Source organism: Somniosus microcephalus, chromosome 25 (genome assembly GCF_052327205.1).
Source record: "Somniosus microcephalus isolate GS21.2 chromosome 25, FLI_Smic_1.0, whole genome shotgun sequence".
Classification (NCBI taxonomy): Eukaryota; Metazoa; Chordata; class Chondrichthyes; order Squaliformes; family Somniosidae; genus Somniosus; species Somniosus microcephalus.
The window spans coordinates 12232439-12251765 of NC_141011.1; the positions used below are offsets into that span (position 1 = coordinate 12232439).

General features: G+C 46.4%; 1 protein-coding gene across 8 annotated transcripts in view; it reads right to left on the reverse strand.

The window, feature by feature from the left end:
• Positions 1–19327, reverse strand: part of cep104 (centrosomal protein 104) — a 326262-nt gene that overhangs the window by 82164 nt on the left and 224771 nt on the right. For 6 of the 8 annotated variants that reach the window (XM_085966835.1, XM_085966834.1, XM_085966831.1 and 3 more), the window contains 2 exons: positions 16045–16120; positions 2503–2611 (listed from right to left, as the gene is read on the reverse strand). In XM_085966835.1, coding sequence (XP_085822961.1) covers positions 2503–2611; positions 16045–16120 — 185 coding nt within the window. Of the gene's footprint in view, positions 1–2500; positions 2612–16044; positions 16121–19327 lie in introns of those variants that run through there. The other 2 variants (XM_085966837.1, XM_085966838.1) reach the window with 1 other exon arrangement.

A 19327-nucleotide genomic window follows, 5' to 3' on the forward strand; every position in this document is an offset into this window, starting at 1 on the left:
CTCCCTCCCCTCCCCTGTCTCCCTCCCCCGCTCCCCTCTGTCCCTCTCTCCGGCCCCTCCCCCTGCCTAGCGCCTGAGGTCCGGTGCCGTTCCGATAGCGGGAATGCTGAGCGGCGGCCGGCGCCGGGAGCGGGCTCTCGCGGGCGGCGCGAGCCCCCCGTGATTTCCCGAGGCTCTCCCCCCCCCCCCCCCGCGATTTCCCGAGGCTCTCCCCCCCCCCCCGCGATTTCCCGAGGCTCTCCCCCCCACCCCCCCCGCGATTTCCCGAGGCTCTCCCCCCCGCGATTTCCAGAGGCTCTCCCCCCCCCCGCCCGCGATTTCCCGAGGCTCTCCCCCCCCCCCGCGATTTCCCGAGGCTCTCCCCCCCCCCCCGCGATTTCCCGAGGCTCTCCCCCCCCCTATTAAATTGTCATTTAATTCCCTAACACATCATTAAAATATTTACCTTAGTTCCCTAACACACAGAAAGTGTGGGGGAAAAAATTGTGAAAAATCAAGATGGCGGCCACTCACCTCGGTTCAGAAGGATAAGGCCCGCCCACACACGCACCGATTGGTCGACCGGTCAAGTCACCGAAGCGTAGGATTGGTCAATCGTCGAGTCACTCGACACTCAACTGCAGGAAGGAACCCGCCGTCCGATTGGTGGACCTCGACGTCACACGGTCGCTAATGAGATGCTAATGAGCGGAACGCTGAACGTTTTTGGGATACCGCGGGCGGGATTTTTGTCTGGCCGAAACGTAAATACGCCTATGACCGGTCCGGAATCGCAAGCTTTCTTTTGAGGCGACGCGCGCGTCGGTACGCTCTGTAACTTTCAAACGTATAGAGAACGGACAGACATCGGGACAGACAGAAGAGCCGCTTTATATATATAGATTGACTACTAGCTTGAGTTTCTCTTTCCCCCAGTCACATTTATTCTGTTCATCATATACTTTACGTGTCTCTCTTCACTGGTAGCTCCATTCGGCTGGATTTGTTTTGAGTTTTTGGCTCACAGCTCGAGATCTTGGACTTTTCTTGCAACAATTCCAACCAGTAGCTATCTTTCACAGAAGCACATGGATCCTCCCTCTGGGATGGTGGCGATTGAAGGGTATTAGCCAAGTCTAGTCCTGGCCTCACCCAACTTCTACATATGCCCACTTTCCAAGCAGGGCCACTTAAGTGATCAGTAACTGAATTTTCTCCCTCCTAATTCTCTTTGGGCTTAAGATCAGCCTAAAAGAGACAAGTTTTTGGACTAAATAGTCTTATCCCATTCACAACATTTCGTATATTTTTAGTCCCAAGACATTGAGGCTACCTGTAGTCCCAACTAAGATCACTGATGACAGTTTATGGTTGAAACCTTGGAACTTCCTGATCTGTATCACTCAGTACCAACACCATGCAGTACATTTACCCACTACACCATGGGCAGGAATGGTACATACTGCAATCTTAAATATACTAGAGTAGTGTTAAAAATAAAAATTAACATGCAACTTTCTACAAGGAAATCTTCCAAAATAGCAAAGGTCAGCAGTAGAACAAGGCTCGTCTATATAACACGCAGCTAGGTTTGTAAAAGGAACATTGTATAGATCTGAATTCCACTCTCCAGCCAAGAGTTTCACCTACAACTTCGAAAATGTGACCTTCCACACCTCTGACTGACGTAAGGCATAAATCTCAGTAAAACAAGGGACAGTATTAAAAAAAATTGAGTATATTTATCAAGAGTGAGCACCTAACAGAATTTGATAAAGTACAGGAAACTTTGGTTTATCCGGAGGTTATATGTCCGGAATACTCGATCTAACGGCAAAAATCAGGAGCCGTTTTCTATATGTTTTTTTAGTTCTCGTTGCTTTTTTTCCCCCCAGTCAAGCACTGCAAGGTCTATAGCTATTGCAACAGCTTCAGCTACAGACGCTTGCAGCTGCAGCCGACTGTTTTGAAGACAGGGTTTGTTGATTCACACGGAGCTTCTCAGTTCTGTATGTTTAAACATTAACTCTGGTATGTCCGGCACTTTTGATGTTACGGCACCAGCTCGGTCCCGTCAGTGCCGGATATCAGAAAGTTTCCTGTATGTTGTAGAGCAAAACCTATTTACTTGAAGACCTGTCGTCTTAAATGGACAAAGTTTGAGGCTGCTTGAGTATATGGTAGGATATTTACATTGGCTAGAAAGACAAAATTGCAGTATTACTGTCGACAAGGACTGGGGCAAAACCACACACTTTCTATATAAATTCATTAGCAAACTTTCAAAAACTAGCTGAAGTGGGTTTCAGTGCTTGGGAGGAGTAGGAAATGAAATATTAGATCACATAAATAAGATACCATTAACCAACAAAAATGTATTCAACGGTCTGTACCCCAAGTGGTATGCTTGTATTCAGTACCTAAATATATTCTTTAAAAATTCAACTTAAGCACTATTGGCCTAAAAGTTATGCCAGATATGTCTGAATAGAAAAGCGAAAATTGCCAATGAATTCTACATACCTGCTTACAATGCTCGCAACGTCTCAACATTGGACAATGCTTCCAGTAATGGATATCCAACCCTTCATCAGTAAACATTTCATCCCTCTCCCCACAGAATATGCACAAACTGAAAGAGGAAATGAGATACAACAAACTCAGTCCGATAATGGGAGACAGTCATTACCTTATCATTTAAATTATTACAGGCTAATCTCTGGGACTTCTAGCATTTGGATCAAGAGACACTGGGAACAGATTGCTTGTGTGAACACGCAGTTGAAGGACAACGCACTAAGACTGTATCTTGAGGGCACCAGTGCAAACCCAAGACAAACACAATGAACTTGAAGTCCAACTAGAAAATTTAATTCAAAAAGGAATAAATTACAAGTTGATATTGACTGTGTTCTAACAAAATATGGCGCAGCACAAACCTCATTTACATTTAGTATCCAACCCACCTCAACCGTCCTCCCTTCTCAACACAAGACTCCTGCCAAAGACGGACCATCACCCTATCAATCCATAATACTATTGCTATCCAAATCTACAGAGCTGTGCAAGATGCTCAGTGCATATATCGGCAAGTGCAATAATGAAATCCCTGTTTATTATTCAGCTTGTAGTATCCTGATGTTTGATGTGTGCTCTTTTTTCAAATTTTATTTTTGCCAAAAATCTTCAGACAGGAAATTAAAGAAGAAAAGCCTTTAGGTAGTACTTGCAGTGCAAAAAACACACACACATGCAGATTTCCCATGACATTGCTTAATGAGTCGGAGGATATGCTGTTTAACGATAAAGGTATTTATACCATGCAGGGGACACCAGGACCACTCATTTACAATGGCTGAAGGAGGTCATTTAAATTTGTATGAACTTGCATTCTGGGATTTCTACTGGGGCTCAGACGATCGTGCTCCCTGGCCCAGTTCATTATTCTATAACACCTGTATATTCTTATACCCATATATTTAATTTTTATCCCTTGTCCAGTTTTAAAGCTGGGAATACAGAGTAAGATGGTATGCAAGATTTACCACAGAGTTAAAAATCTGGTATTTAGGGGTACGGGAGTGGTGTTTAGCTGCACTGGGGGTGGTCCTGCATTTTGGCGACACAGGGGTGATTGATCATGGACTTCGGCAGAATGCGAGTGGGGATCCTGGAGGTTTGCAGCACGGTGATGGGGCTGCTGTGATTTTGCAGCATGGGGGTGAAGATCTTTTGGTCTGGGATCAATGCGGAGAGGGAACTGAGGATTTGGCAGGACTGCGGAGGGGGAACCGGAGGTTACAGAGAACTGGAGTTTGGGTCGCTGGTGGATTCATGGGTCTGTCAGCAGTGAGGGGAAGGGAGGAGCATAGGACTGATAGCACGGGGCTGGGTTAGGGATGTACTATATCTGGTAGCACAGTTTGTAGCTTTGTAAGGATCTAGATAAATATTAAATTTGATGGTTTGTGATTGGTTCCTGGAAGTGTATCTTCTAGAAGTCATTCCGTTTGTCTGCCTCTATCGTGTGTGTGTGTGTGTATCTCTCATATGCACACACAGGTGTCAATAATAAGAATGTTTACATTTTCTGACCAACAAAATATTGGTGATAACTTTGTTTGCTTTCAAGAGAGAAACAGAGTCAACGTTTCAGGTCGATGACCCTTCGTCAGAACGGGAAAAAGTTGGAGATGGAACATGTTTTTAAGCAAGTGTAGGGGCAGGGAAAGGGGGGAGGGGAGGAAAGAACACAAGGGAAGGTCTGTGATAGGGTGGAAGGCAGGAGAGATTAAAAGACAAAAGGGATGATGGTGCAAGGCAAAAGAAGATGGTAATGGGGCAAGTTAAGAAGCAAAAGATGACTCTAGATGAGGTGTAAATGGCAATGGCAGAATCAACAGCTGCCATGTGAGAAAAAAAATATAGGGGCTGAGGTTATAGTCTGAAATTGTTGAACGCTATGTTGAGCCCAGAAGGTTGTAAAGTGCCTAATCAAATGATGAGGTGCTGTTCCTCGAGCTTAGGTTGAGCTCCGTTGGAACAGAGTAAGAGGCTGAGGACAGAGAGATCAGGATGGGAGTGGAGCAGAGAATTAAAGTGACAAGTGACCGGAAGCTCGGGGTCAAGCTTACGGACTGAATTGAGGTGTTCCGCAAAGCGGTCACCCAATCTGCGTTTGATCACCCCAGTGTAGAGGAGACTGCACTGTGAGCAGCGAATGCAGTATACTAGATTGCAAGAAGTACAGTGTTTCACCTGGAAGGAGTGCTTGGGGCCCTGGACAGTGGGAAGGGAGGTGGTGAAAGGGCAGGTGTCGCATCTCCTGCACTTGCACGGGAAGGTGCCGTGGGGAGGGGAGGGGGTTTTGGGGGTGATAGAGGAGTGGACCAGGATGTCGCGGAGGGATGCTGAAAGGGGAAGGGAAGATATGTTTAGTGGTGGGATCACGCTGGAGGTGGCAGAAATGGCGGAGGATGATCCGTTGAATGTGGAGGCTGGTGGGGTGAAAGGTGAGGACAAGGGGAACCCTATTGTGGTTCTGGGAGGGAGGGGAAGGGGTGAGAGCAGAAGTGTGGGAAATGGAATGGACAAGGTCGAGGGCCATGTCAACCACAGTAGCGGGGAATCCTCGGTTGAGGAACAAGGAAGGATGACTGCTGTCAGACCTGTTGAGTGTTTCCAGCATTTTCTGTTGTTATTTCAGATTTCCAGCACCCGCAGTATTTTGCTATTCATCACATAAATCACATAAACCCCACAGTGCAGATAGAGGCCATTTCGGCCCATCGAGCCTGCACCGACACATATCCCACCTGATCCCCGTAACCCCAACACATATCCCACCCTATCCCCGTAACCCCACGTATTTAATCCCCCTAACACTAAGGGTCAATTTATCATAGCCAATCAACCTAACCCGCACATCTTTGGACTGTGGGAGGAAACCGGAGCACCCGGAGGAAACCCACGCAAACACGGGGAGAATGTGCAAACTCCACACAGACAGTCGCCCGAGGCCGGATTCGAACCCGGGTCCCTGACGCTGTGAGGCAACAGTGCTAACCACTATGCCACCGTGCTGCCACATACTTCCTGTTTACAAAATGCATTTCCGATGTCACAATTTTTGGTCACACATTTGTATTAAATTCCCTATGTCCACATTTCTTATTTAGTTTTGCCATGTCAATTATCATTTGTCAAAATGTAATTACAGGCTCTGGTCACTAACAGATAGGTGATCTTCAATTGTCAAAATTAACTAGAGGCGGGTTTAAAGAATTCAAAGTGCCCTTTTTGCAAAACCAGTAAAACAGCAAGCCATATCTATCAGTTGTACAGGGAGATGAAACTAAAACGTAAATGTCAACTGAACTTATTTGAGAATTTACCTGACAGGGAAAATCAGTTTAAAAAGTTAACAGATTTGGGAGACTTCACAGATTTGCTCCACCTCGGTGCCGGAGCGAGGAACTGCAGTGTGACAGTTGCAATAGAAAACTGCAGGGGAAATGTTGACCTACCAATTTACATTGAAAACAGTTGACACAAATGGGTAGCCAAAAATTGCGACATTATAGATATTGATACACACGATCCCCCCGCTCCCCCCCCAGTGGTGGGTTGGAGGAATATATTGTTTTATAACAACAGATCTACCATGCCATGTAACATACATTTGATGATTATAGTCTCCCACTCTCTCAAGAAGATGGGTCTTTTTTGTAGGGTTCAATAAAGTTCAAAATTATAACCCAAATAAAGTTTTGAAAGCCTGTTTTTATTTGTATGGAACAGTATGTCTATTTTGATGACAAAGATAATATAAGGGTCAGAGACAAAAACCATCAGTGTGCAAAAAAACTCAAAATTCCCATAAATTCCCCAAATTCCCATGGAAAGTTTCCTGTTTTAAAAATTCCCAGAATTTTGCAACCCTACTATCTTATCTAGATGGCCTCTAGTTATGCTCTTCCCCACAAGTAGAAACATTGGCCCAGAAATTCGGGTCGGGGGCTTCCCGCGGGTGCAAGACCTGCACTTACCTAGCGCGCCGGCAGTTGAGCTGTAGGGCCCCGTGGAATTCCGATCCTGGGCCTGGCCCAGCTGCCGGTGCGCAGTGCTTGCGTGTCCCAGGGGCGTAGTTAGTGCGATGCGTCCCCTGGGATCACGTGGGCCATGGGCAGCCAATCGGAGGAGGGAAAAGCCCATTCATAAGTCTTGACAGGAAGACCTGTCAAGACTTATAAATACTACGGCCCCAAAACAGCAGTAAACCTTCAAATAAATTTTTTAAAAATCACACTTTTAAAATAAACTATAAATTACATTAAATAACTATTTAAAACAATAATTTAAATTTTTGAATTTTTTTTTAAATATTCTAACGGGGCTAAAAATAAACTTACCTTGCTTTAAAGTATTTAAAAATAATAAATCTGTGGAAAAATTGTTTTAATTTTAATTAATTGACCACTTACCTTGTAAAAAGCAGGCCTTACGCCTGCTTTTTACATTTCTAAATTCTAAAGACTTACCCTCCCGGAGAAACCTGTAAAAAAAAAACAAGTTCAAAGCGCACGCACAGACTCCCCCGTACATGCGTTCGACCTCTGAACCCCTTCGTTCAGAGGAACGGAAGTGCCGGTTTCCCGCGCATGCAGGAAACCGGCACCTCCATCGGGCCCATGCATGAGTACCCCGTGCGTACTCACCTGTGGAGACCCGAATTTCTGGGCCATTATCTCTGTATCCACTCTATCAAAACCGTTCATAATTTTAAAGACTTCTATTAGGTCACCCCTCAGCCTTCTCTTTTCAAAAGAAAAGAGACCCAGGCTGTTCATCCTTTCCTGATATGTATACCCTCGCATTTCTGGTATCACCCATGTAAATCTTCTCTGCACCCTCTCCAGTGTCTCTATATCCATTTTATAAAATGGCAACCAGAACTGTACGCAGTACTCGTGGTCTAACCAAGGTTCGATACAGGTTTAGCATAACTTCCCTACTTTTCAATTCTATCCCTCTAGAAATAAACCCCAAGTGCTTGGTTTGCCTTTTTTATGGCCTTGCTAACCTGTGTCGCAACTTTTAGTGATTTGTGTATTTGTACTCCTAGATCCCTTTGTTCCTCTACCCCACCTAGACTCGCACCCTCCAAGTGATAAGTGACCTCCCTATTCTTCCTACCAAAATGTAATACCTCACATTTATCTGTGTTGAACTTAATTTGCCAATTATATGCCCATTCGGCAAATTTATTAATGTCCTCCTGTAACTTGTTGCTGTCCTCCTCAGTATTGACTATCCTCCCCCAATTTGGTGTCATCCACTAATTTAGAAATTGTGTTTTTGATTCCAAAATCTAAATCGTTAATGTAAATTGTTCCCAGCACTGATCCTTGTGCAACAACACTACCCACCTTCTGCCACTGAATAGCTACCCTTTACTCCTACTCTCTGCTTTCTGTCCTGAAGCCAGCCAGCAATCCATTCTGCTACTTGTCCCCTGACTCTGCATTCCCTGACCTTGTTCATCAGACTATTATGGGGTACCTTATCAAAGCCCTTTTGAAAATCCAGATAAATTACATCTACTGCATTACCATTATCTACTCTCTGTTACCTCTTCAAAAAATTACTAAAATTGGTCAAGCAAGACATTCCCTTTTGAAGTCCATGTTGACTATTTATTATATTTTTTGTTTCTAGATGTTCTTCTATTTTCTCCTTTAGTAGGATTCCATTATTTTTCCTACCACCAACGTTAAGCTGACTGATCTATAATTCCCTGGACATGTTCTATCCCCCTTCTTAAATATCGGTATAACGTTAGCTATCGGCCAGTCCTCTGGCACTACACCTTTTTCTAACAAATGATTAAATATGCGTAGTAATGCCTCTGCTATCTCTTCCCGAGATTCTTTTAAAATGCGTGGATGCAATCCATCCGGACCAGGGGTTTTATTTTTTATTCGTTTATGGGATGTTCCCTTATGGCTTTATTCATCCATGGAGTCTCATTATTGTTTAGTTTGTTCTTTCCTTTTTGTGGAATATATTTTTCCTGCACTCTGTTGAACACTGTTTTTAAATGTTTCCCATTGCTGTTCTACATCGTTGTTTGCCAATATTGTTGCCCCTTTTTGTTCCCCCCAAGTTCTATTCTTAGCCCCTCAAAATCAGCTTTTCTCCAATCTATTAACCTGGTTTTCATCATATGTCCTTCTCAATTATCATCTTAAAGCGTATTATATTATGGTCACTATTGCCTATATGTTCCCCTACCTTTACTTCTCTTATCTGCTCTGGTTCATTCCCCATTATTAGATCCAATAGTGAATCCTCCCTTGTTGGGCTTTTTACATATTGGGTTAGAAAGGAGTCCTGTACACCTTGTAGAAACTCCATTCCCGTATCCCCTTTTCTGTCCAATTAATATCGGGGTAGTTGAAATCCCCCATGATTATTATTCTATGTTTTTTACCCATTTCCCTAATTTGTCTGCATACTTCTTCCTCCACCTCCCTTCCACTGTTAGGTGGTCTGTAGACTACGCCTATTAGTGTGGTTGATCCTTTATCTCTATCCATATGGATTCTATTTTTGTCTTGCCGATATCCGCACCACTTTTTTCTACTGCCATTATGTTATCCCTAATAAGTACAGCTACTCCACCTCCCCTTTTTCCCCTCCCTATCTTTTCTAAATATATTATACCCTGCAATATTCAATTCCCAGTCCTGATTTTTCTGTAGCCATGTCTCAGTAATCCTGACTATGTCTGGTTCCTCGCAATGTATGACTGCCTCCAGCTCCCCTGTTTTATTACGGACACTGTGTGCATTGCTGTACAGACAGTTTAACTCATTTTAATAGGATTTCTTCTCACCCTATGTTTAACCATCTTTTTAGACTTCTGTTCTATAACTATTTATTCCCTTGCCATGAATGTCCTCCCTTATTTTATTCTTTCCTATGCTCTCTTTTCCTGTTTTGTTTATATTTAGGCTGGTTACATTTCTTGCAGATCCCTCCCCCCATCTTACTAGTTTAAAGCCTTTGCCACTTCCCTACTTACCCTTTCCGCTGGGACACGGGTCCCATCCTGGTTCAGGTGGAGCCCGTCCCATCGATACAGCTCCTTCCTGTCCCAGAACTGGCGCCAGTGTCCCATGAAAAGGAACCACTCTTTCCCACACCAACTCTTTAGTTTCTGCTTCTATGCCAATTTGCCCATGGCTCGGCCAATAATCCAGAGATTAGTACCCTCGAGGTCCTGCTTTTTAATTTAGATCCTAACTCCCGATACTCTTTCAGCAGGACCTCCTCCCTGTTCCTTCCTATGTCGTTTGTTCCAACATGGACCACTACAACTAGATTTCCACCCTCCCGTTCCAAGTTCCTCTCTAGCTGCCGTGAGATATCTCTTACCCTGGCACCAGGTAGGCAACACACCCATCGAGATTCTCGTTCTTGGCTGCAGAGGACGCGATCTATCCCCCTAATTATAGAGTCCCCTATCACTACCATATTTCTATGGTCTGCATTGTGGCTGTGCTCCCTGAAGTCTTTCTCCTTGCCCTCTGTTTCTGTTTTGTAGCCCATGTCATTACTCACTCATTGACATGGTTATCAAACATTCTGGCATGTGCTATATTGAAAAGGGCAACAGAGAGCTGTGCCTTGTGCTGGAATGTTTATTATAGCCATTCATGCTGTCGATTGGGACAAGTTGTTGTTTCCTTTTGAAATATTTTTGCTTGTTTTAATGTTTCTTCTGGATCATGCTATTCTATTTTAAATGCATTATACTTTCTTTCCTCATCTTATACAATAACCATAAATACTGTCTATTCTTGTTTGTTCTCTCCAATATGGTTTTCCAATTAATGGACCTAGAGAATGATGAAGTTGAACAAACCTAACAGATCAAACAGTACTATGTGCCAGAGCCTAATAGACCACATGCACTGGATTCAAGAATTTAGATTTGAAACTTGTCCCAATCGACAGCATGAATGGCTATAATAAACATTCCAGCACAAGGCACAGCTCTCTGTTGCCCTTTCCAATACAACACATGCCAGAATGTTTATGATAGCCATGTCAATGAGTGAGTAATAACATGGGCTACAAAACAGAAAAGTACAAGGTCACCTTGACTACTGGGGTGTACTGCAATAACCATTCAATTATTCTTATATAAATGAAACAAGCTCACTCTTATCGAGTGCCAAGTAGCACTCAGAAATCTATTTAGGTTTAGTCTGAAGTGCTCTTGGACGGCCTCTATAGCTTCTAAATTTTAGTTTTTGAGCCTCCTCAATCCAATTTGGTGTATCAATCAATTAAAATAACAATTGTCCCATTATTGATACATACAATGCTATAGGTGCCAATATAATTGTCATTAACTACATGGGCTCACAGGAGATTCAATTGACATGGTCCCAATGGTTCAGCTGATTTAACAATAATTACTTACATTTATATAGCACTGCTCATGTGTAACAAGACATCTCAGGGAACGTTATAACAAAGAGGAAAGAGATATTGTTGACACCAAAAGGGGAGAGAAATTGAGAGGCTAGTCTGGAGAACTAAAAGCACAAACAGGACGGTTTTGAGTAGGTTTTTGAAAGCATGGAGTGTGGTGACAAGACAGAAGGGGGTGGAGGAACAAGTTGATGAACCAATGGTGGAGCAAAGAGAACTCCAGAAAGCAAAGGGAAGAAGAAGAAATCCAGGCAGCGGGTACATGCAGGGACGTAGGGCAGAAGCAGATTATCATGTTACAGTTGGGCAAGGCAGTGGAATGATTTGAAAATAAAGACAAGAATTTTGAACTCAACATGCTGGGACACTGGGAGCCATTGAAGCTTGGAGCAGGTGAGGATGGGGATAAAGGGAGTGCATGACTTGACGTGGGCAAGGATGCAGGCTGCAGCAGCTCAGATCGGTTGAAGCCTGAGTAGGATTGATATGGGGAGGCCAGACCGCAGAGTATTAGAGAAGTCAAGCCTCACGATGAGGAAGGCATGGACTAGGGTTTAACAGAGGCGGTGGGGCCGAGGCAGGCAATGTGGCAGAGGTGGTAGAAGGCAGTTTTGGTATGTGGGGAAGGAAGTTGAGGGTTGAGCAGGGTGCCAAGGTTACGCACTTCTCGACTCAGCTTGAGGGGGCATTCAGGGAGGTTTATACAACTGAAGGCAGAGACCTGGAGATGCTGCCAGGCATCAAAGAGGATATCTTCAGTCTTGCCAACATTCAGCTGGAGGAAGTCTCGACCTTTCCAGATCTTGATATGTCAGAAAATTTGACAACATTGCAACAACCTCAGAGTCAGTAGAGGACGTTGGGAGGTAGAACTGGGCATCATGAACACAAATGTAGCAGCTGACCCTGTGCTTGCAGAAAATCTCACCAAGAGGTATCATGTAGATGGTGAACAGCAAGGGGCCAGTGATGGACTCCAGGTTACATCATAAATAACCCCACAAGTATGGAGGAGAAATGATTAGCAGCAATGTGGTAGCAGCAAGCTGCATTGAGTCAAGTTAAGAGCGGGACCAGAAGGGAGCAGTGCCCTGGAAACAGACTGCAGAGAAGAGATGTTGGGAGGAGGACAGAGGGCTCAACAGTCTTGAAAGCAGCAGAGAGATTGAGGAGGAGGAGGAGATAGGAAGCCATGGTCACAAGTACACTGGATATTGTTTGTGGCTTTATTTGGGCAGTATCAATACCAGCTTGGAGGAACTCAAGTAAGGAGTAACAGGAAGGTTGAGAACTAAGTTGCAAGGTAGCAACAAGTTCCAGGTCTCCAGAGTAAGGGAAGCTTTGAGATCAGCAGTAGCAGGAGTGGAAACGTTTGGGATGGGTTTCCTAAGGGGTAGAGTGGATTTAAAGCTGGAGGAGGATAGACGAGAGAGACAGGTTGATGATGTCAGCAAGTATGGGGAAAGGAAGCAAGTTTGAGAAATCAGGAAGAAGGATGGAAGGGGATTGAGGGAGCAGGCAGTACTTAATGGACAAGATGAGTGGGCTGAGGCTGATGGGGAAGAAACTGAAAAAGTAGAACAGTGAAGGCACGGTTGGATGGAGTGCAGAGGGGGAGATGGAAGTTTGGGGATAGGACAAGAGGTCGGGGAGACGGTGGCTGCTTTGGGGCTGGTCTCAGTTTTGTACCCAAAAAGTCCAACAGTTCTTTGTATTTTGAATCGGAGGTGAGAATTAGGGACGAGGTCTAAGGGGACAGTTAGCGGCTTTGGTTCGAGAAAGGAAGCAAAAGTACAACTTGAGGCAGCCCAGTTAGAGCAGACAGAGGATTGCGGATTTGAGGCTGCAGGTTGGTGGTGCTGTATCAAGGCGGCGATTGGGTTGGGAGGCTACATAGGATCTGAGGGGGGAAAGGGGAGATGAAAATGGAGGCAATACAATTATGGAGAAAATGAACAAAGGCGTCAATGTCAGTGCCGATGGAAGGCCAGAAGCACGGGGTGTTGAAGTTAAGACAGGATTCAAGAAAAGTGGGAGAAAGCCTGGTTAAAATGAGAGAGATCATTGTAGTGTTGAGATCCAATAGTTAAGATGGTGATAGCTGAGCCACACAGATAGGAAGATCTCGGGTTTGACCTTTAGTCTAAGCGGTTTGCTGATTACAGCTGGAGGGATGGCAGATGCCCTATGATTGGCTTCAGTGAGGAAAACTCATCAAGGTTCCCACTCCTCACCCCTTTCTAGCTAACTTGTTGGTATTGCTTGAGTTCAGCTGTGCTGCTCCTGTGGTTGAATATCATTTCTACATTCACCACCGGGCCTACAGATAAATAGCAGCCACTTGGGCAATGTGACCATATGTATAATTTGCAGGGGGGTGGGGGGGGCTATTGTAAGAAAATAAGTGTGCGCACACACGAGGTGGAAGAGAAAATTGGCAGGGGGAAAAAAAAGAGTAAAAATAAGCTCACACATATAAATATAAATAAATAACAGCAACATCTGACGTTCCATTGTGTATTACAAAGCTGTAGTATAGTCTTGTGGCTCAGATGACTTTAATCTGATCATGCGTGCAAATTTGTACATATCAGAGCAAGTAATTAAATTTCTTTTGCTTTATAAAAGGAATAATGTTAGTCGTATTTTCAGACAAGCAGTTGCCAAACTAGCAGTAACAAAATGTTCAGTGGATTCTAGCTGCCAAGTTACTGTCAACACATTATCGATAAATAATGCACAAAACATTTGATAAAATAAGGTACCCATTTCTCTGTCCCTATTGTATATAGGTAAAAAAAAAGCCTATTCAATCCAGGGCAATTTCCCTTTGGTTTAAGACAATAGCCCATTCACAGCTTCAGCCAGAAGAAACATCTGTTCTGAAATATGACTTCCATTTGCCACTGTAATCTGTCCAAACTATGAGTTATAAACTGGCTTTAAGGTGGACTTCATGCCAGTACTGATGTAAGCATATTACTATTATTGACTGGCGATGGACAAACAGCCCAAACTTTCCACACCAGCTGATGCATTCCTGCACCTGTTTGCTTTCAATCCAGAGTAAAATGTTCCACTCCCCCATCCTAAGGTAAGGGCCTGGAAGTCTTGGAATTAAAATTTGAATAAACCTGCCGAACTTCTGCATCTAAATACAGAGCAGTATGTGAATGAATGGGGATCTGAAGTTCTCCACAACTCCATTTATTGGTAACCAGCTGGAGTGCCCGGCGGTGCCGAGGGTTGTTTGAGGGTATGTTGTTGTTGGAAGAGAGAGAGAGAGAGCGACTGCTGGGGGTAAGAGAGAGAGCGACTGGGGTTAAGAGAGAGAGCGACTGGGGGTAAGAGAGAGAGCGACTGGGGGTAAGAGAGAGAGCGACTGGGGGTAAGAGAGAGAGCGACTGGGGGTAAGAGAGAGAGCGACTGGGGGTAAGAGAGAGAGCGACTGGGGGTAAGAGAGAGAGCGACTGGGGGTAAGAGAGAGAGCGACTGGGGGTAAGAGAGAGAGCGACTGGGGTAAGAGAGAGAGCGACTGGGGGTAAGAGAGAGAGCGACTGGGGGATGGAGAGAGAGCGACTGGGGGATGGAGAGAGAGCGACTGGGGGATGGAGAGAGAGCGACTGGGGGATGGAGAGAGAGCGACTGGGGGATGGAGAGAGAGCGACTGGGGGGGGGTGGGGTGGAGGGGGGGTGGGGTGGGGTGGAGTGGAGGGGGGGAGGGTGTGTGGGGAAGGGGGGGTGAAGGGTGGGGGAAGGAGGGGGGAAGGGAGAAAGGGATGGAGGGAGAAAGGGAGGGGGGGAGAAAGGGAGCAGCAAACCCTCTCCCCATTGCCGGCGATGGCTCCGCGGAGCTCCGTGCCGCCCCACGCACTGACATGGCCCAGCCGAGCGCAGCGCCCCGGTCAGCCCGAGCCCCGGCTTCAAGACCGCCGATTGCGGCTGGGCCTGCGCTGGAGCGAAGCCGCGGGAACGGGCGTGAGCCGGCTTGAGGCTGTGAGAGAGGGCCGGGTGCAGTTGCCGGGGTAACCCTTCCCCCCCTTCCCGCTCTCCCGAGCCCCGCCCGAGCCGCGGGGGTGGGGAGGAGAGAGAGAGCCGCCACTCCTCCGGTCGATGTGTTGCGGGCCGACCCCTGATGAGCGCCCGATCAGCTGAGGCAGAGCCCCGCGGTGACCGCAACTGACCTCCCGCTAGGCCCCCCCCGCGCCGCCAGCCTTTACCAAAATGGCGGCGCGGCTACGCTCGACCCAGTCCCACGCCACCAGCCTTTACAAAGATGGCGGCGATCGTGGGGTGGGCCCAGCGGGAGGGGCGGTGCCTAGCTCGGGTGTGGCTGGGCAACAGAGGCCCAGGCTTCCAGGCCTGCAAAAACGGTGAAAGGTAGGAAAATTATAGAGGTTAGAGAAACGATTTACAAATGAATTAACTTTTTTAAAAACAATTTGTGTTTTAAAAGGAACTTTTTTTTTGCTGGAAATCTAGATTGAAAAGAAACACGCAGAAAGTGGGAAAAAAAATAAACTTATGAATCAAGATGGCTGACACCTCAGTTCAGAATGATAAGGCCCGCCCACACACGCACCGATTGGTCAACCGTCAGGTCACTGAACTGTAGGATTGGTCAATCATCACGTCACTCAACTCTAGGATGGCCTGCCCGCACACACAATGAACCCGCCCCCACTCGATGCTAATGAGCGGAATTTTGAACATTTTTTGGATACCGCCGGCACAATTTTTGTCCGACCAAAAAGTAAATACACCTACAAGAGTCCCCTAATGATGAGCTTTCTTTTGATATAACATATGTGTAGGTACGCTCTATAACTTTTGATTGTATAGCCGGACAGACAGACAGAGAGACAGACATACTGTTTATATAGATAGATAGAAGAAGATAGAAGATATAGGTGCTGCAATGCTTCTAACTGACACTTGTGCACATTTACAATGGCAAAGAGTCAGCTTGACTGTTCATGAAGAAACTCAACCAAAAGCATAGTGCAAAGGAGTCCGTTTGAAAATGGGTTGTAGTTGTGAAAGAGTTAAACGTGGACTTACTTATCCAAATAATTAGCTACTGAAGACTGCTCATCACCCATCTCTGGTTGTAGGGCCGGAGCTTTTTTGCCACGATCTAAGAAAAAAATACAAATTTTTGTCAAAAAATAAATTCTTTCAGTACTCTGTTAATTTGTACTGAAACTAATTTCAAATCACACTGCGAGTTACTTCAACTTCACTTTAATCAATGGATACACAAGCACATTACTGTATTGCTTGCCTCAGGTTATAGCATATTTGTTCTTGGTGACTATATGTAATCTCATTTACTTTGGCATGTAGTTCTTTTGTGAGTAAGGATTAATAATTACACTAACTGGAATCAGGAAGGAAATTGATAGATATTCTGTCACAGAATTTCTAGCTTGAACAAGCAAGTGGAAAATCCCTTTTGGCACAGCAAGTTATTTCTATTCTCTCTCTGAGCGTACTCATGCCACCCTTGAGTCGCTACTAAATTTGGAACAGGCATAAAATAGCTAAATTTGGAACAGGCATAAAATAGCCTGACGTTACTACCTTGCTGATTTTTGTCTCCTTTGCTTTGAGGGAGTGGTTGTCTTCCATCTGACTATCCAGCTGAAATTGTAATGTTATTAACTGAGGGATTGTGGGGCTGATCTGTGCCCTACCACTCAGCACAGACCAGACATAACAGGCCAGACATTGTGCAAGAGAATACAAAAGATATGTTGGTTTTATTTTGTCGCTTATTGTCTGCCCATTTGCTGCAAAAATAAAACCCACAAACGTTTGTATACATATTGCAGAAATATCCCGCCTGTAAAAATATTGCATAATTGCTTGTTTTACAGTATACTAAATAAGAGAATCCAAAATTTCAGCCAATATCAGCATTCATAAACAGCTGCAAACTACTTAAACCACTAACGTAGCACAGTATGCATTAACAGGACGACATGTAATCTAATCTTCCAACGAAGTACAAGTTCCAAGTGAACAAATTACATACATAAAAAGCTGGATGTAATTTACTCCTAAAGCATGCTTGAAAACCTCAACTCATGGATTCTTGTCAAGCAAAGTTCTCCTCAGTACCTATCCTGCCATGCGACTCTGGTACAAGTCAGGTTAGCATTGCAACTGGTTCAAAGCCTTCTTTTCCTGCCACACAAATATTTCCATCTAAAGATGTTTTTATATTGTTCATGTACTGTCACTGCCAGTGGGCAGTACTCCCACCTCCCCCCCAAGGGCATGAGCCACTATCTATATATATAAATCGGTCGATCTGTCTGTCATTCTGTCTGTCATCGCCTGTGCGTCTGTCGGGCTATGCGCTCGAAAGTTACAGGGCGTACCTACGCGCGCGTTACCTCCAAAGAAAGCTTACGCTTCCGAGACGGTTTTAAGCGTATTTACGTTTCGGCCAGGCTAAAATTGCGCCCGCGGTATCCCAAAAACCTTCCAACGTTCCGCTCATTAGCATCTCATTATCCGCTCATTAGCGACAGAGTGACCTCGAGGTCGACCAATCGTACGGCGGCTTGCTGCCGCGTGCGGCCAGGCCCTCCTACAGTCGAGTGACGGGACGATTGACCAATCCTACGCTTTGGTGACCTGACGGTCGACCAATCGGTGCGTGTGTGGGCGGGCCTTATCGTTCTGAACCAAGGTGAGTCGCCGCCATCTTGCTTCCATTCTTTTTCCTGCTTTCTGCGTCTTTCTTTTCAAATATAAATTTCCAGCAAAATAAAATTCAATTTATTAAATTCTTTTAAAATAAATCACTCATTTGTAAATATTTTATCTCACCTGAACATTCTTTTTCCTACCTTTGCCCGTTTTTTTCTTAGGCCTGAAAGCCTGGGCCTTTCTTGCCCAGCCAGGCCCGAGCTAGGTAACTGGGCTGCTGCTAAGCTCCTCACCACTGCCCCCCCCACGTCACGTTACCCGGGGCAACGGCGTCAGCCACGAGGGTCAGGGTGCGTGCGCAGCAGGAGCAGGTGAGACTCTGTTCCGCGCTCGGCTCGGGCGGGGGGGGCGGGGCTCTCGAGAGTGCGGATCGGGTTACCCCGGCAACGGAGTGCGGGCCGGCTGGGGCTTGGAGAGCGCGGCTCTCGGCCGGGGGGGGGGGGGGCGCGGGGCTTGGAGCGTGCGGCTCTCGGCCGGGGGGGGGGGGGGGGCGGGGCTTGGAGAGCGCGGCTCTCGGCCGGGGCTCGGAGAGCGCGGCTCTCGGCCCGGGGGGGGGGGGGGGGGGGGGGGGGGGGGGGGGGGGGGGGCGGGGGCTCGGAGAGCTGGGCTCTCGGCAGTGCAGGGCAGCGCGGCAGGGTTACCCCGGCAACCGGGCGTGGCCGTGCCTGTCTCTCAGCCTCAAGCCCTCCCTTCCTCCCTCCCCCCCGCCCTCCCTCCCTTCCCCCGCACCCCCCCTTCCCTCCACCCCAGCCCTCCCTTCCCCCCCCGCCCTCCCTTCCCCCACCCGCGCTCTCTCTACCCCCCAGTCGCTCTCTCTCTACCCCCCAGTCGCTCTCTCCCCCCCCCCCCCCCCCAGTCGCTCACTCTCTCTCTCTTCCAACAACAACATGCCCTCGAAAAAGCCTCGGCACCGCCGGGCACTTCAGCTAGTCTATATATATAAATCGGTTGATCTGTCATTCTGTCTATCATTCTGTCTGTCATCGCGTGTGCGTCTGGCGAGCTATGCGCTCGAAAGTTACAGGGCGTACCTACGCGCGCGTTACCTCCAAAGAAAGCTTACGCATCCGAGACGGTTTTAAGCGTATTTACGTTTCGGCCGGGTTAAAATTGCGCCCGCGGTATCCCAAAAACCTTCAACATTCCGCTCATTAGCATCTCATTATCTGCTCATTAGCGACAGAGTGACCTCGAGCTCGACCAATCGTACGCCGGGTTGCTGGCGTGTGCCGCCGGGCCAATCGGTGCGTGTGTGGCCGGGCTTTATCGTTCTGAACCGAGGTGAGTCGCCGCCATCTTGATTCCAAACTTTTCCTTTCTTTTTCCCGCTTTCTGCGTCTTAAAAAAAAAACGCTGCTTTTAAAACACATATTGTTTTAAAAAAAAGTGATTTAGAAACGAATTAACTTATCTAATCTCATTAATTTTCCTACCTTTCCCCGTTTTTCCAGGTAGGCCTCGAAGCCTCGGCTTCTCCTTCACACCCACGCCCGAGCTAGGCACCTCCCGGCCCCACTCGAAGGCTGGAGGGCCGAGCCTCAGCCCAGCGCTGCTAGGGTGCGCGCGCAGCAGGAGCTGAGATGCGGCGTCTCTCTCTGGCTCGGCCGGGGCTTGCTGAGCGTCA